Source organism: Carassius auratus, chromosome 2 (assembly GCF_003368295.1).
Source record: "Carassius auratus strain Wakin chromosome 2, ASM336829v1, whole genome shotgun sequence".
Classification (NCBI taxonomy): Eukaryota; Metazoa; Chordata; class Actinopteri; order Cypriniformes; family Cyprinidae; genus Carassius; species Carassius auratus.
This window is the reverse complement of record NC_039244.1, coordinates 27783989-27802971: the sequence shown is the minus strand read 5'-3', so window position 1 is coordinate 27802971 and position 18983 is coordinate 27783989. Positions and strand designations below refer to the sequence as shown.

Genomic DNA, 18983 nt, shown 5'->3' with positions numbered 1-18983 from the left:
GCTAACAGTTTCCTTAATATTCTTGTGGACACCATGGCACACTTTTTTCATGATTATTCGATGAATAGAAAGTTCAAAAGAACAGCATTATTTGTAACTTTATATGTCTTGATTGTCACACACAATGCATCCTTGCAGAATAAAAGTATTAATTTATTTTAGAAAATAATACTGACCCCAAAATATTTGATCAGTAGTACACTTACAGTAGTCAATACTGGAAGAACCTGCATCTAGTGTCACTTCCCATTGTTTCTCTGAGGATCACTGACCTTCATTGGGCAGCCAATGACTTTTCCCACATGACAGTCTGATCTGATGTCATATTTCCTCTAGAGTCCATTAGAAATTCCAAGATGCTTTTACATCATCATTCACAAAGGCACAACAGCTTTTAGTTTGGAAAATAATTTCTTGTGGATGACTGGGTTGAAACTATATTTCACAAGCAATGGCATGACGGGGAGTAAATAATGACAGAATTGTAATTTTTGTGCAAACTATGTCTTCAAAACATGTGGGATCTTTTTTATTTTAATTTCTGCTTAGGCACAAGACAAGAGGAAAGCACTCGAGGAGACCAAAGCCTACACGACCCAGTCCCTGGCGAGCGTGGCCTATCAGATCAACGCCTTAGCCAACAATGTGCTGCAGCTGTTGGATATTCAGGCTTCACAGCTGCGCAGGATGGAGTCCTCCATCAACCACATCTCTCAGGTCAGCCATGGGCACCACAACGCCAATAAAAAACAACCAGGGGTTCCTTACCCAGCATGCTTTGAAAAAAAAAAAAGCAGTTATCTTCTGACTCCTTTGTTTTTTTGTTTATTTAGTTCCATCACACAAAGAATTAATGTGAACAGAAAAATATTGCACATCTCAAAGCATGCAAAATAACTGCAGCAACAACAAAAATTACAATTGAATACAAACGTACACATAAACAAAGACAAAAAAAAAATAAGAAGACAAAAAAAGATACAAATTAAATAAATAAAAAATAAAAACTGCATTAGGGCAATTACATAAATTTGAAAAGCTTTAGAATTTGTATTGTTTTTAAAAGCTTCTTATTTTGTGATCTTATATTAGAAAGGGTTTCAAAATATATTTTAAGATCAGTGTTACAAAATAAGATGAGATAATTAACAGATTAATAATATACATATGTTTATCAGAAAAAGATGGGTTTTGATAACAAAGTAAAATATCGTGAGGTTCTAAATTAAGGACTTTGTTTACTTTTTTTGTTATGTCTATTTTAAAGTCAACCCAAAAAGAAATAGACCAAGGGCAATAGAAGAATAAATGTTCAATATCCTCAACAGATGCATTACAAAAGATACACTTATCACAATACAAACACTATGAATATATCTGCTAACAACTGCATTTACAGGATAACATCTGTGAATAAATTTGTAAAGTACTTCTTTTACTTTATTAGAAATTACATATTTATATGGCAGCATCCAAATGTTGCGCCAAGATATACAGTGAGGTTTAAGCCATTTTGATTTACATGGAGGACTGGATCCAACATTAAGGGAGTTTCTTATAAAACTATTATTAAAACGCTTGTCAAAAATAGTGAGACCATTTACAAAAAGTTGGAGATTTTGTTGGCTTGTATTATTGATATTTACAACAGAGGATTTGGTTAAAATTAGTATGCCATTAGGAATAGCCTTGATTACTTTGTTAAATTCTTTTTCACTTACAAAAAAGCCATATCTTGTAATAAAATTAGGATAAGTGTAAAATTGCCCATTATGGTCAATAAGCTGGTTTACAATTAATATGTTATGCCGAACCCAATTCTCCATATATAATGACTTGTTACTATGAGTGATATTACCATTGTTCCATATAAAACACCTACTAGGAGAAAAATTATGTTTGTACAAAAGTGACCAGTAAAGCAATGCTTGTTTGTGATAATTGGCCAAGGCGATGGGGAGTTTACCAGTTATATAAGGACACTGCAGCAAAAAAATTAATCCCCCAAGTTTTTCAAATAAATAATATGGGACAATGTTGAAAATACTTGTCTGATTTTTTTAAAAAGTTTTTAAGCCAGTTAATTTTTAAAATTTGGTTGAAAATTGTAAAATTAAGAACATTTAACCCACCATCAGATAGTTTATTAATAAGGACACTCTTTTTTATTTTATGAGGCTTGTTTCTCCAGATGAAATTAAAGAGAATTTTATCCATTTGTGAGCATATAACCTTTGGGGCATTAAGTGAAGACAGGAGGTATGCAGCTCTCGAAAGACCTTCTGCTTTACTTAATAAAATTCTTCCCTGAATAGAAAGATCTCTTGCCAACCATGAATTATACCTCTTTTGCATTTTTTCGATAACGGGTATAAAATTTGAGTTGACCATTGCATCAGTATTTTTAGAGATTTTGATACCCAAATAGTTTACCGTGCTCTTAACAGGAATATTACATACAGTTGATAGTTTGTTATTTTTGAGCTGTAGGATCTCACATTTAGATAGATTTAAATTCAGTCCAGAGAATTTTGAAAAATTATTAATGATATTTAAAGCCAGAGGTACCTCAGAACTATCACTAAGAAAAATTGTTGTGTCATCAGCAAGTTGCGATATTTTGATTTGTCTTTCATTAACTGCAATACCTTTGAAGGAATGTTGATTTATCATATTACTTAAAACTTGAGCTACAACCAAGAAAAGGAATGCAGAAATTGGACAACCCTGTCGGATACCTCGGTTTATTTCAAAAATCTAGGAGATGTTCCATTGGCAAGTCTAATAGAAATATTGCTACCACAGTACATAGTTCTTACACTTTTTATGAAGGATTGTCCAAAACCAAAGAATTTTAACGAATCAAAAATAAATGTATGGCTTACTGTATCAAAAGCTTTTCTAAAATCGAGAAAAAGTATCAAAGGGTCTCCATTTAATAAATTGACTCCTTTTTATCACAGTGGAAAAATTTGCATTCGGGTTTAAGCTGAATTTTTATATTTATTTATTGTAAATCCAGATTTTTTTACCAATGTTTGATCTTAAAACAAAGAGACAAAACTCTATAATATAATCTCTATAATCTATAATATACACAGGATTGAACATGATTCTCCAATTTTACACACTGTTTACTGCAAATATGCAAAGTTAAAAACTATTATATAATTCAGCTGTTTGTTCATACATACAGTTGTTGGAAATCAAATAAAATAAACAGTTGTGACTTTATTAAATCATTATTATCAACCTTCTGACAGATCCCTGTTTAAATTTCTTAGAGGTAGGCAATATGTACAAAATATTTTCCAGGATATTAGTAATTTTTCAAAATATTTACAATGATACAACCGATTCAACCAGAGTGAGGAAAGCCGTCTTGTTCTAGTAATTCTGCCTGGAATCAGAGCTGCTGATAATTGAAATGAAAGCCATACCCAGTATTTTTTAACATTGTCGCTTAAATGACTTCCGAATAAATTTTGGAAATGTTAAACTCAAATCATACTTTTTGCTAAGCAGCTAGTTTTCACTTAACACATCTATTTGTATCTTCATTGATGCTTTCTGAGAAATATTTACTCTTGCTTACAACAAAACTTCAAATTAATACAAAATTATTGAAAAAAACTCTTGCAACTTTCAATAAAGCGGTTTTAAACAATGCATATTGTCAATCGTACTATACAAATAAAATAAAAAAACTAATATTTCGCCCCTTGCCATTATTTCATATTTGCTGTGTAAGAGGAGCACCAAATACAAAAATGATCCAGATCTCCAGCTGACCTCGCATGCTCTGACTGCCATCATTATTCATGTAATATGCATAAATAATTAGATTTACATGACTAGACTAGAAAGTGATTAACTGCATTGAATAGGTTGTAAATCAAATAATCATAATGCTTGACACCGCTATAATAACTAGAGTCTGGTTTGTAAAGAGCAGAGAAGACGTTTAGTGCATCACCATTTGAACACAATGTCGGCGTGATTTCTTTCATCCAAAGAGGGAGATGGAGTGTGTTTATTGAGGTTAAGAAGAGATCCCGTTCCCCATTATGTGCTAGAGTACATTTGCAGAGCCTTCATGGAAACTAGATCTAATGATTTGCCTTCTTCTGATGTTAAAATGCTCCCACAAACTAGTTTGCCATCACTTGTCTCTAAGGAGATAAGAACAAATGGCAGGCAAATTGTCAAAAATGGCAAAGTATCAGATCCCATCATTAGTGTCCAGACAAACATCCGTGCGAAACTGGCAGGTGAACTAAAGCAGGTTGACTGCCATTTTGATCAGTTACAGAGACAACTCATCCAAAATCATGAAAGTGCCTTCCTTCCCCAGAAGAGGCTATTTCAGATTATAGTTCTTGGGATAGTAGAAAATAAAACAAACACATAGTGAAAGAAGATAAGTAATTCAGAGACCAACAAACTATTTTACAATCTTATATTGACAATACAATGCCAATAAAATTTGATCCAGTGTAAAATATTTTTTCCTGAAATATTAGATTCTTAATCCGAGATATTAGAATAGTCAGGGAAAATTCAAATTTCTGATTAATTCACAAAACAAAGACAAGTGTGAAAATCACATTTGTATGTAAAATGTACATTTGTCCTAAAATTGTAATTACTTATATAATACATAATAAACAAACCTTCAAAAACAAATTATATTTATTGTACATTAAAAATACTTAATGTTTTAAAAAGTATATTTTGTTCACCAAAGCTGCATTTATTTGATAAAAAACACTAATATTGTGAAATGTTGCATAAAGAAATTTTTGGGTGTCACATGATTCTTCAGAAATCACTCTATGATTTGGTGCTGATTTGGTGCTCAAGAAATATTTGTTATTGTTGAATGTTGAACTGATGGATAGAAAGTTAAAAAGAACTGCATTTATAAAAACCAGTGTAACTGTCTTTGCTGTCCCTTTTGATTAATTTAATGCATAACTAATTTAAGTTACTAATTAAATAACTAATTTCTTTTTTTTTTAAATGTTGAGACGGTATATACAAATTAAAAATCTAAAATATAAATAATTTTATGTATGGACAGATTTCTATGAATCCTCTGTTTGGGTCAATACACTTACTGTTAAAAAATGGCTGTGATTTTAATGGTAAAAAACTGGTGAAAACAGTACAAACCTGTTAAATGGTTAGCATTTCCTGTAAAATTTACAGTAAGAAAATTTAAACTGACGTTTCCTGAATTATCTGCATTGCATTGTAAAATTTATTTTGAATTTGATGTTTTGTCTTTGAAATAATTGTTTCTTCTTATTTATTTATCATCTGTTATGTTTATTAGGGTTGTATGTCACATAAAATATTGTTAAATTAATGTTTATTGCATATTTCAATTTAATGAGTCTCACGATGATGGTGCTTGTGTGAATGACACCGTGCACCTTCAATGTATCTTATTATTTAAAAGCTGCTTGTGATGGGCTTTGGTTTGTATATTAATATTTTATCAGTTAATGAAATTACAGTATACTGTAAATTTAAGGTAAAATGGTAAAACCTAAAACATTGTTACTGTATTTTTTACAGTAGAAATCCGGCAACCACAGCTGTCATTTTTTACTGCAAATTTTATGGTTTTTTTTTTTGTTTTTGTTTTTTTTTTGCTTTTTGCAGTGTAGATGTTAAATTCTTTGAAGTAATGTATTTATAAAAAAATAGATATATTAAAAAGGTTTAATGGCATTCAATTAATTTATCCTTACCTATCCAAATATATCCTCACATGGAAATGCAAATATAACAAATGCTAATGAAGTTTTATTTCATTAGTAGTCACAGACCATTCATACACAATATTCACAGTGGTGTGGCCGCCATTTATAGGACCTACATGCCGTCTATCTGCTGTCCTGTGGGTTGTGATAACAGCAAATCACAATGGTTTACTTACCGAGAGATGAAGATGTATGGGGTAATTTTGATTAAATATGTCTAGGATGCATTGATATGCATTTACATTTTTAGTATTTAACTTGGCAGGCGCTCATAAAGGAACTTTGAAAAAGTTAACAACTTGTGCGAGACTGCAGCGAACGCAGCTTTAATGATTTGCCCGAAAACTCTCGGTATACTTACCACCTAAACTAATACATGACTGAGATGTTTTTGATCTTTGCTCTAAGTATAGTTATGTGAGTCTAAAGTGTTTCCACTGCATAAAACTTTGAGATCAACACTCCGATCTGCAAACAAATAGATAAAGAAGAAGAGGAGGAGGATGACGGTCCAGCGTATACAAAGAGAAAGGTTTGTATTTTTAGTTTCCACATCATTGTTTTATGAAAGTCATTCTTTCAAATTTCTTCAAAGATGTGAGAGAGAGTTTTCAAATAACCTCAATGGACTAAATACACAAGCTTTCAGTTGTTTTTCGTGATGAGAATGTACTGCAGTCATATTAATATGCATCAGTATGTCTGAGACTATCTGCAATAGCTCTGTCCTGCTTTAATAGTTGCTAAATATAAGCAGACTTTACATGTACAGATGCTCACCTCTGCCAAAACATGTAAATGACTACAACGCAAACACAGAATCACAGTTTATCACTTCTGTTGATTCTTCACTTAGCATGTAGAATAACACAAGAATAACTGATTATTTCTCTTATCATGCCACAAAATGAACACAGAGCAGTGCTTGGAGCGCAAGAAATCATTATTATACTTATTGACTGAAATAACTAGGAGCCGTTAGAGCCAAAGAGGAAGTAAGTTCAAGTAAGTGTCTGCATTGACCATAATACAGTGTCATTTTTGCAACAACTGGGGGAATCGTAACTGAAGAGACAAACTGACAAAATCCCTTTAATTAGTTTAATACCATCTTTAAATATTAATCATGCTGGGCAATCATTGCAATTAGTGTTGTTAATAGTCTGTCAAACAACATGTGGATTACTACAATATCTATTTAATTTAATTCAGCTTGGTGCATTAAGTTAGATCTTTAGTAATGGATACTTGTATATCATTTGCTCTTTACAGGTGTAGAAATGAAAGCTCCCAAGCAAAGAACTCACCAGATTAAGACGTTGAATGACAATCCTGGTTACACAACAACTACAATTCCAGAAAAAAAGATTTGGAAAATGATTCATAGTGATAGTTGGATAATTATTTAAATTATATTGCCATATACAAATTGTTTAATTCCAAAAACATGTTAAACTTAAAAATGTTTTAAATGTTTTAAGCTTACAATCCAAGTATAAGTAAATGCATGGGTAATTGTGTAAATATTTTATCTACACTTATTGTATAACTGATGGGGGGGGGGGGTCTGTAATTGAATGGTTTTGTAAATAAGTTGTGTAAATACATTTTCCTCATGCCAGCTTAATCAAGTGATTTCCTTAATGGATTTTAAAATTTCTTTATTTATATAATGGTGTTAATATTATAATCTATATAATTAAGAATAAAATAATCAGTTTAAATTAAATATCAATGAATAGTACAGTAGATATAGAAATTAAACATCTTGCGCGCTGTGTACATACGACTGATTCCGGCTCTGATACGGCAGAGTCAGCCAGTTAAACCTTCTGCAGCATCTGGCCGGATTGATTCAGCCCAGAATCGGGCAATGCATCCAGGCCGGTGTGGCACATGGAGCAGTGCCAAGGGAAAGTCTCCGGCAGGTGAGAATTTAACTGAAACTGGCCTGAATGTATTCTGCTATCTGAGTTGCCTGTGTAGGGATCGTGGACAAGTAAATATTAGCAAATGTCAAGTTTTTACTAAGCTTTAGTGTCAGCAGTTCACTTTACAGTAAATTAAAGATCTAATCCTAAAGTATTTGTCTCCATGGGTGGGATACAAGTCTAAAATTGGCTCAGTCAAATTTGGGGTACCCCAGGGATCACTTCTGAGTCCACTAGTTTTCTGTATGTGTATTTTCCCTCTTGGTCATCTCCTTAGACCTCTTGGTCTTAACTATCACTTCTATGCAGACGACATCTCATGTGTACATTCACTAAAAAACTGGGTGACTGTCCAGCTGTTGCTGTTCTGGAACTTTGCATCTCTGAGATAAAAATATGTATGTCTTTGCCTTAACAGTGATGAGAGTTTATGCTTAATGGTGCAACCCACCAACTATGTAAAGCTTGATCTTTAAGACACTTTTAACACAGTCTTGGAATTTCAAACAACATTAAAGAACTTGGGGCTGATATTTGACGCTCATTTAACATTTGACCCCCATGTTCAGAACACTGCATTGATTACTGCAACGCTTTGCTTGTAGGTGTTGCAAAAAACACCCTAAATAAACTTCAGTATGTTCAAAACTAGAATACTGACAGGGACTAGAACTAGGGAGCACATCACTCCAATTCTAAAATCCCTACACTGGCTCCCTGTTAGGTTTCTTATTGAAATGATCATGCTTATACATGTATATGGCCTTGCATGGTTTGGCACCTCAGTATCTCTTGGAACTTTTAACTGTTTACTCTCCTAGATGTGATCTCCGTTCCTCTGAATCTGGCCTTTTGACTGTTCCCTCAGCTCTAGTGGTGACCCGGCTTTTTCCTCCAAAACTCTGGAACTCTCTCCCTTATAACATTGAACTTTTTATGTGTTTAAATCCTCTCTCAAAAACTCATTTTTTTTAGACTTGTTTATCTGTGATGTGTAAGATTTGGAGGGGGGGGGGTATTGTATTTCTCTCACATTGCTTTTGATGTTTTTATTTTTACCTCTCTACTTTCTTTTTCTTTTAAACTTTGTATGCTCTTAAGTGTAAAGTGCTTTTAAAAGTGTTATATACAAATAAATGTATTATTATTATTCTTTCAATTGTTTGTTGTTTTTTGTCGGTTGTGAGGTGTGCTATTTTGGTGCGTTTCTGATCCCCAAAAGAGGCTAAAGATGGCTAAAGGTCCTTAAGGTAGCGGCCACAACAAAAAAAAGTCACGTGACTGAAACCCATTAATAATATATATATATTCTGGAAGATAATATATAAACCATTCTAAAATTTCACCCATTTCCATCCCTTTCCTTCACTTAGACTGTGGACATTCATAAAGAAAAAGTGGCCAGACGAGAGATCGGGATCCTGACCACCAACAAAAACACATCTCGAACCCACAAAATCATCGCCCCCGGCAACATGGAGCGCCCCGTGCGCTACATCAGGAAGCCCATAGATTACACCCTGCTGGATGATGTGGGTCACGGTGTTAAAGTAAGTTACACATATTAATATAACATGTTTGATGTTTACTAAACAAGCATCATTCTTACTATTAATCTTACTTATGTTTAGGGTTTTTAAATATATTATAAATATATTATAAATAAAAAAACAAGACCTCAAGTGAATAGATACTATACATATAGTAATTTTTGCACACAAAAAAAATTAAGATTCCAGTGTTACAATAAATGTTTATTTAATATACAATCAAATATAAGAGAACCTCTACCACGTTAATGTTGTCAAACCCAATCATTTTAATTCTGTCATAATTTACTCAAGTTGTTCCAAACCTGTATGAGTTTCTTTCTTCTGCTGGACACAAAAGAAGATATTTTGAAGCATGTTGGTAACCAAACATCTGACGGTAGCCATTGATTTCCATTGTATTTTTCCCCTATGCCATTGAAGTTCATGGCTACCAACTGTTTGTTTTTTTGGTTGTATGTGTCTTCTGAGCAGCTTTACTTTCTGCTCTGTCTTGATTCCTATCAGTAAAATTAGATAAGTGTTTGTTTGTTTGTTCTTTATTCAAAGTTCTTTTGTTTCGCTTCACCTCTCTCACTTTTTCATTAAGTTTAGGTGATTAAATATCATGATTTATCTTCTCTCTTCCTTAATGCTTTCACTTAGTGGCTTAAAGCAAAGGTAAGTACAGCTTTACACAACCCACTGCTCTGGCTCCTGTATGTCTGCCTTGGTTCTTTATTTCCAAGCATCAACCTTTTTTGTACAATATTGTGTAATGAATTTTCATAATTCAATAAGAGTATTCTTTAGATCATAAATATCTTTCATTTTTTGAGAAAACTGGTGCCATTTATAAGAGTGTAATGGATCAGTAAAATTAATCATGCGTACAACACATCATAAAAACCATCATATTTTGCTGTTTTGTTCAGTATAATCATTTCTTTGAAGGTTTACATCATGCTTTCTGTTGGTAACCGATTAGCATTTACAATGTTCAGGTATTATCATGACTGTGAAAGCTGTCTTAATGTTGTTTTCTCTGTTGAATGCCTTTTAGCAAGGGAATAACCAGCCAGCTCGGGCAGGTGGAGGTGGAGGTGGAGGAACATTATCCAGGACTAACCCACCCACACAGAAGCCCCCGAGCCCACCCATGGCAGGGAGAGGTACCCTGGGGTAAGTCACTGTATTTCATGTGTCCATGCTGTTTTGCACCCCTCCATTATTAGAATGTTATAAAACATCCTGTGTCATGTGACATCATCATTATTTTTTTTTTCAGACGAAACACACCATATAAGACGCTGGAGCCAGTCAAACCTCCTGTGGTGCCTAATGACTACATGACCAGTCCAGCACGTCTGGGCAGCCAGAACAGCCCTGGACGCACGGCCTCGCTCAGTCAGAGACCCCGAACACACAGGTACAGCTCACAACAACACAGGCCTTCTGATGCTTTGACCTGCTGTGCTGGGCCTACTGGAATATACACTAGTTCAAAACTTTATTTTTTATTTTGGAATAAAAATAATCCTTTTATACAGCAAGGATGCATTCAGTTGATCTAAAGTGACAGTCAAGAGTTTTTAATAAAAGATGTATATGACTGATGTTCCTATGTACCTTCTATTCATCCGGAAAATAATGTGTCACTGTTTCCACAAAATGAATAAGCAGCAATTTTTAACATTGATAATAATAAGAAATTATTCTTAGATTAATTTCTCAAGGATCATGTGACACTTAGGACTGAAGTAACAGCTGCTAAAAAATCCAGCTTTGCATCACAGGAATAAACTACATTTTAAAATGCATTACAATAGAAAAATAGGTATTTTATAAGGTAATAATATTTAACAATATTACTGTGTTTTTAATCAAATGAATGCAGCCTTGGTGAGCATTAAAACAAGTCTTCCCAAAACCAAACTTTTAAATGTATAGCATCCTGGAGTCATAAATGTGAAGTTTATTTAGTCTTTTACAGGAGCTGGTATGTAAAAACACCATCAGAACATGCACTGAACATTTAATTTATCACATTGATTCTCCAGATTCAAGTTGCTCTTTGTATCCTGATTGTCTCTCCTTGTCTCAGTGGCAGCAGTGGGGGCAGCGGCGGTCGAGAGAACAGCAGTAATAGTATGGGAATACCTCTTGCTGTGCCGACTCCCTCCCCTCCCAGTATGGCTCCAGGTGACCACTCACATTTTTCACAGTGGCCATTAGGGCTGGGCAATGAACAATATCACATCAAGATGATAACATCAAAGTGAAGTCAATATGAAAAAATATATATTGTGATAGTATTTTTGGCCATAAAACCCAGCCCTATTGGCCATTCTTGTTTTGAAACAAGTTACTTTTGGTTATTCCTCCCACCCCTGACTGATTGAGTCATCAGTTTTTTTTGGACTTATCTTCTATGAGTATTCTTTTCTTCTGTCCTCTCTGCAGTGGTTCCTCCAGGTCCAGGTTTGGGACCGATCCCGATGTCTCAGTTTGGAACAATCTCCCGGCAGATCTCCAGACACAATTCCTCCACCACTTCTTCCTCCACCTCGATGTTGTCAGCCACCGGCACCTACCGGCGCGCCCCTGCCAGCTCCTCCCAGTTCTCTGTGCCTCAACCCCACCTGAACGGGGGTCCCACATACCCCCAGAACACAAGTGAGTTCAGTTCCACCTTAGGGAGATGTTTAGTGACCCTAAGAAGTATTTAGACAATTAAGGTCTAGTTCATCCAAAAATAAAATTTTACTGTTTAATCAACCATTCAAGTCATTCAAGATGTAGGTGAATTTTTGTCTGCATTAGAAGAGTACAGAAGATTTTTAGCTGAAACCGTGGTTCTTGGTCACTCTTAAGTCCGCAGCTACCGTCCCATTGTGAGTCATAAAAAGCATATCAGGCAACACAAAATTAAAACTCATGCCTCCTGATAATATATTGGGGTATTATGAAGTGAAACAATCGACCTGTGAAAGAAACTGATTTTTTTATAACAGTCTCAGGCAGACAATCCAGAGTGATGTCCGGAATGGGCAAAATTAAAGTTTTTATGATTTCTCATGGTTTAGGAAAAAAAGGTGAGTTGATTAACTTCATATGCTTTAAACATGTAAAACATCAGCATTGCACTTCAGTATTGGGTTCTTTAATATCATAATTGCAGATATGTTACTTGATTGTGTGTTTACTACTCAAACGGGTGAATCAGTTATTGAACCAGTTCACTGAAAATAATCGGACTTCCTTGTTTACCTGAAGCTCTGGATTACAGGTAATAATGTTGTAAATACTGTTCACTGTCTTGTATTGACCGATCTTTTTGCTTCATCAGAGCTCAATAATTACATTTTATGTTGCCCGATATGCTTTTTTTGAGTATCATAGTGACAATAGCCTTTGACTTGCACTATATAAATCCCCAAGGACCGCGTTTTCAGGCGAAAATCTTCTGTACTGCTCTTCTGAAGGAAAGTCACCTACATCTTGAATGGCTTGAGGTTGAGTATATAAACTACAAATATTCATTTTTGGGTGAACTATATCTTTAATTTGCACTTCAAAATGCCATTGCATTGGATAACAAATGTCAAGCTCAAGTGTGTAATTGCTTAGCCACTAGCTGCACCAATCACATCTTGGTAATAAATGAGGTTACCAGCAACTATCAGACCTAGTAACCAATGATCTGCCTGCTTTTCTGCTATTCATCTCTTCATGTCACAATAACTCACAACGGCTTTTACCTTTGGTCTGTTTATCTGCTTCTGTTTAACTCTTTGGGCTTTTTTTTTTTTTTTTGCTGATTATCATCTGTCTGTCGGGCTGGATGTGTATGAATGTGTGTGTGTATCTGCGCTCCGTGTGACTCCAGTGTCTGTCGCTCCTCCACCTCCTCCTATGGTGCAGCTCACGCCCCAGATTCCTCTCACTGGCTTTGTGGCCAGAGTTCAGGAGAACAGTGAGTAATGCACACAGAAGCACAGCGCTTACTCTTTCACATATGGTCTCCGTTCACCTACCCATGACCTGCACTCCGAATTATTCAGAACCTCAAATATAGCATTTACAAAAATATATTATATATAAAAATAAATATATAAAAATATATAATTTTTTTTTTTTTTTAAGATCTAGATATTTTTAATAAAACATAATAATATAGCATTTTATTGGTGGTGTTTTCAAATATAAACATCACTTTTGCTTTGCTCATATTTAGAGTCAATGACAAATTATTCATAATGTATTCAAAAATACATTCCACGCATATAATGCCTTGAATAGATGTTTAGTGTCACTGGCATCTATTGTTTTTATTTCTTAGTAAGAATGTAACAAAAATTGACCAATTAAGGAATTATAGTATACGAACATGAAATAGTATTGTTTAAAAAAAAAAAAAAGGATAAAATCATTGAAAAAAGGTTTTCTTGCCCTTTCGTTGTTGCATTAAAGTAGATCTGTGCCATCTCCAATATTAAGAGAAATGTAGGATTCTGACTTATGTCATAGATGATGTCATAGTGAGGGTTTCCCCAATTCTTTGTCCTCCAGTAACAGACAGCCCCTCTCCACCCCCTCCTCCGCTACCTGAGGACACGCCCTTGTTTGAGGAAGCAGCTCCGCCCCCTCCACCTCCACCTGTGGATTATGAAGAAGACGACGCAGCTCTGGTGCACTACAATGACCCCTATGCTGATGGAGATCCTCACTGGGCCCCAAAATCCTACATAGAGAAGGGTAAGGGCCACTTTCTCCTCCTTCAAAGTTCTTTTGAAATCATTTTTATTCTTTTTAATGTTTTTAAAGGGTTTTGAACCGAGAATGGCTTTTAAATTTGTGTCTGTAAATGAGATGGATGTATAGATATAGAACTAGAGTTTCTGAGCCATGTCATACTAACCCTGCCTCCTTCGTTTCAGTGGTGGCCATCTATGACTACACAAAGGACAAAGATGATGAGCTGTCTTTCATGGAGGGCGCCATCATCTACATCATCAAGAAAAACGATGACGGCTGGTTCGAGGGCGTGTCTAATGGGGTGACCGGACTGTTTCCTGGCAACTACGTTGAATCCATCATGCACTATGCTGACTAATGCTAAATCCCAGAGACATCATACAATGCAGCCAATCAGTTACAAACTAAGTGCATTAGGATATGACTGAATGTTTGTTTTTGTCCAATCGCTAATGTATCCAAGCATCTGCAGTGCTCAAGGTTTGAGGAGACGGGGCTCGTACTGCCTCTACAAAGAATATAAGTCGCACTACTTTCTGGTTAGGTTGCCTCATACATTTTGTACATATATTACAGTACGACGTTGCCTGTAGGCTGTTGCTAGTGTTTGTTTTTGTGTACGTGTTTTGTCATTGTATAGACACCCGTATTTGCTCCCTCCCCTAAAATATTGTTTTTTTTTTAACTAAACGGTCAAGCTCTTCCATTATGTGAGGAAGAAATATCTGAATGTCATTTCTGGAATATTATTATGCCTGGAAAATAATTAGGCAACAATATAAAAATGACATTTATGTCTTTACCTACATTTCGCCTTCGGGATTTGCTAATAATCTTACCTCATGGCTGTACGGTGAGGGAAAAGACTGATGCAGTGATGATTTTCCTGCATATCGGACTAACTTCACGAACCCGTCAAAAACAAGTCCACACTTTATATATTTCACCCTAAAACAGAAAAAGAAATTCACAGACAATGATGCCTGTTTTTTGCATTACGGCATTATTTTCATGATAATTGAGCACATTTTCCCCAAAATACTACTAATCATAATTCAAAAGAAATCTCATCCTCATTGCTGTAGTGTGACGATATAATATATTATTTAAATGGTTTGTATGCATTATGGTAGTCTTTCTTGTATTGCAATTAATTTATGCTGATTTAAGTGTGAAAAAATGTATTACATTGATGAAAATCAATAATGGGAATTCTATATAAAAAAAATAATAATAGTAATAAAACGCCTACATTACATGCAAAAATTCTTGATGGTCCTACAGGCTTCGTTTCCTTTATGCAAAACAGTTACGTTTTCTTCTTTTGTGACCTAGACATGTTTTTCTGAGAGTCACCCATGTGCTGCGAGTTTAAACTGTGCCAAGCTGATCTTTGATGGTGTTTTTGTTGAAACTGCTGAAGTGTTGTGAACTTTCTGATGTTGCACTGAGCGGGCGACACTGGCTCACTAGCTGAACCAGTCTCTAGCATTGCCCACAGATTCCAATTGGTTTCATAATGTAGCAGAAATCAGTTTCAGTCATTGTAGATTTCATGTTGGGGGACCATGCAAAGCTGAATTTGTCAAGGTTTTGACCAGTTCACAAGTTTTGCTGAATTTAGATGATAATCCATAGTTTAGTGTATAGTACTGATGAATGTGAGCTCATAACTGTTAGCATGGCACAAACATGATGATGATTCTGGTTGCTGGTTTTTAGAAGTGTCTCAAACTGCTGTTGAAGGCGTGCAGTGTTTTAATTTATTGAATCAAATGAAATATCTGTGTGGATGTAACTCACATAGAGCTGTCTGAACAATGACCAATTAATGTTAAGCATTGCAAGGCCTTGTCATATGATGTGCAAGTGATCTGTAATTTAAATGTTCCTTTGCAGGATATCTGCAAATAATATAATCTCTATTACCATTTTGTATATATAATCTGTTTTTCTTTTTATGTACAGTCTCTTTTTATAATAAAGCACTCTCCTGTGCAACACTGTGCTAGATTTGTTTAGGTGCCTGGGTGACAAAAGAATCAATTTGATTAAATTCTTTTAGCTTTTAATTCAACGTAAACACAACAAAAATCACATCATTTTTATAGATGTAAGACTAAGTAAAACTAATAAAGAAATTCACACAAAATATTCCTATATTTTTTTTTTTGCCTTTATTTAAAGAAAATAAGTCATTCTCCATCCAAAATGTCCACCTCATCAGTGAGAGACTCTGTTGATCTAAATGGACAGCAGAGGGGGGTGTGGGTTTGAAAAGGAATATTTCTATCCTCATACTGATTCCCAACCAAGGTTACTAGTTCCTATTCAGCAGAAATACTTTAACATTGTCAGTTCTAGTTTTGTAAATTTTAGGTCTAATAAGTTCAATATAAGTTCAACTTCTAGTTTTATATATATATATATATATATATATATATATATATATATATATATATATATATGTGCATATATACTGTATAAACGTAAACATGCACTGGATTGTACAGTCAGCTTCCTTCTGATTCAGAGAGACTGAGTTCATAGCTTGTTCTGTAAAGTTATATAACTTTACGGTTGAATCACTGATGGCAGATGGACGATGTCCTTCATACTTTCATGGACCTTGACACTGTTATTTAATTGGCAGTCTATGGGACAGTTACAAACCTCCCGGTTTCCATCCAAAATCTTAAATTGTGTTTCAAAGACAAACGAAGCTTGGAACGAAATGGTAAGTGATTAATGACAACATTTTTGTTTAGGAGTGGAGTATCCCTTTAAGGCTTGGCTGAATTTCTGATGAAAACTGTTTCATAGCTGGAAGGGGTCTTACTTTGATATACAGTTGAAAAGGAACTTTGTATTTATTCTGATGAATCATTAAGACATTGTTTTCATCAGTGTTCTTTCAGAGTGCAACAAAGACCCTGCCAACTGCATTTGCAAGAATAAACATTTTACAATGTAAAGTATAGCCTAAAGTTAAGTTAAAATGATTAATATGAGACATTAAATATAAAAAAATATATATTTTATTATTTTGCACACCACAGGAATAATACTATGACTTAGTATAATTTTGTATTTTATAATAGTTGATGCAGGGAACTGAATTAGGTTCAAGCAAGAAATTTGAAACAAACTTTAGTACAGTGAATTGAAATGAAACTGCACTGAACTGTTAAATCAAATTATCACATTTTAAATCAGTTTTATTTGTTACCATGTAGCCATATAGGACTCAAGCAGCATAAAAAAGAATGCAAGTGAAAAACAGACATCCATTAAGACTTTAATGAGTACTTTGAAGAGAGAGGACAACATCTTTTGTTATCATAGGAAAGTGAAAACAGTGTATATACGCAGCCAGGTCTGGTTTCCCCATCTCTTTGTTCTATTGGGGTATTTTCAGGATCCTGGCTTGAGGTGTTTTGGAGCCTCATCTGGCCACATGCTCTGGGAAAAAATGCATGCACTATTACAAAAAAATTATGAAAAGAAATATGAAACACTCAAATACAATAATGTAAATGATCAAACAGAGACCTTTAGCTTTGAAAATAGAAATGCTAATTAATACAAATATTATTATATAAAAAATGTATGTCATATTATATTCTGTATTTAGTGTGCTTGTGATGGTCTTATTGTAGTGCATCTGGCTAATCAAACAGCAGCTGTTACATAAAAGGACATAATAAAGACACAAACGTGTAAATACTTCATATGCATTACACATCAGTTGCATTTAAGAGGTGTGTATGATGAGACGTATACATGTGGGAGCTGCTTCTGATGGTTGTCAGAAGTAACACCAGAAGCAGGTTTTGGCTGGCAGATCAAAACAAACACATGTCTGCTGTAATTAAAGATGTTGGTTGTAATTACAGATGCTTACGCAAAACATTAACCCTGTACTAGCATGTGAAAGAGCTCAAATGATAACATATTCCATTGGCATTGACGTATTTTAAGGAAACTGTTAAATATATATAATAAACATATTCCTTACATACAAAGAAACATAGAATTGGGAGGAAATAAATGGATACCAGCGACTCTTTGGTTACCAACATTCTTCAAAATATCTTATTTTGTGTTCAACAGAAGAAAGAAACTGGAAGAACTTCTATTTTGGGGTGGACTATAGCTGTAATGCAAAACCAAAACAATAACAATAATAAATAATAATATATTTGATGAGACAGGTAATGATTCAAATTCCACTTTGAATTATAATACACATTTTAGTGGCCATCGAATGCCACGATATAGCTTTATTCTTTTCAGTTACTTTTCAATGTGCAGATTTTATAATTCTTTGTAAATTTCCAGTTAAAGCTGACATGAAAACGTATCATATCTGGGAACTCTATGGGTTAACAGAGGTTTGGGGAAACCTGTTGCCAATTAAGTGTGTGTAATGCCACATATAGACATTTCCTCAGAACTTCCACCACAGGTTTCAGAGCACACGTTCCCTTCCAGACAGACATTATAACTGCTTTAACCGTTTTTTTTTTTTTTTCACTTTTTTGCTTCCACAGTTTGGAAACAATTGTCGGAACTGACCATGTGGACAATGTGTTTGGCTCCGCTCTGATTCATTCTATGGATTACAAGAGACCCAGGTTTATGTGTCTTTTGCATTTTTACTATTACACTGTCCACAAGCTGCGATGGAAGTTCAGAGGTTTTTACTTCTCATCTGTCTGATGATGTGTGAAGGAGAAACTGAAAGTGCACCTGAAACGTGCACAGGAGCGCACTGCCAAAGGTCTCCGTCCAGGTCACCTGATCACCAGAGCAGATATTCAATTTATGCTCCAAGACGCCCAGCGGTTCCCTACACGGTAATACATCCACAGCACAGTAGGTCTGGCAGTCCGAAAGTAAATCCAAGGACTATCACAGCTGAGGTGTTCAACCCACATGGATGCACGGGAAGAGGTTGTCATAGCTCGCAGAGACAAACAAATAATGATACA

At 34.7% G+C, this 18983-nt stretch overlaps 1 protein-coding gene across 3 annotated transcripts; it reads left to right on the top strand.

Annotated features, from left to right (window-relative positions):
* The first annotated feature begins 518 nt into the window (after positions 1–518).
* On the top strand, positions 519–15990 carry LOC113039056 (abl interactor 1). 3 transcript variants are annotated; one of them, XM_026196932.1, is made up of 10 exons: positions 519–717; positions 9076–9252; positions 9898–9912; positions 10295–10413; positions 10520–10660; positions 11336–11433; positions 11695–11907; positions 13121–13207; positions 13804–13989; positions 14172–15990. In XM_026196932.1, the coding sequence occupies exons 1-10, from the start codon at positions 688–690 to the stop codon at positions 14345–14347; spliced, it is 1242 nt and encodes a 413-aa protein (XP_026052717.1). In that variant the 5' UTR covers positions 519–687; the 3' UTR covers positions 14348–15990. The 3 variants fall into 3 exon arrangements, with proteins under 3 accessions (XP_026052717.1, XP_026052734.1, XP_026052724.1); XM_026196949.1 differs by lacking the exon at positions 13121–13207; XM_026196939.1 differs by lacking the exon at positions 9898–9912 and having other exon boundaries at positions 520–717.
* Positions 15991–18983: the final 2993 nt, after the last annotated feature.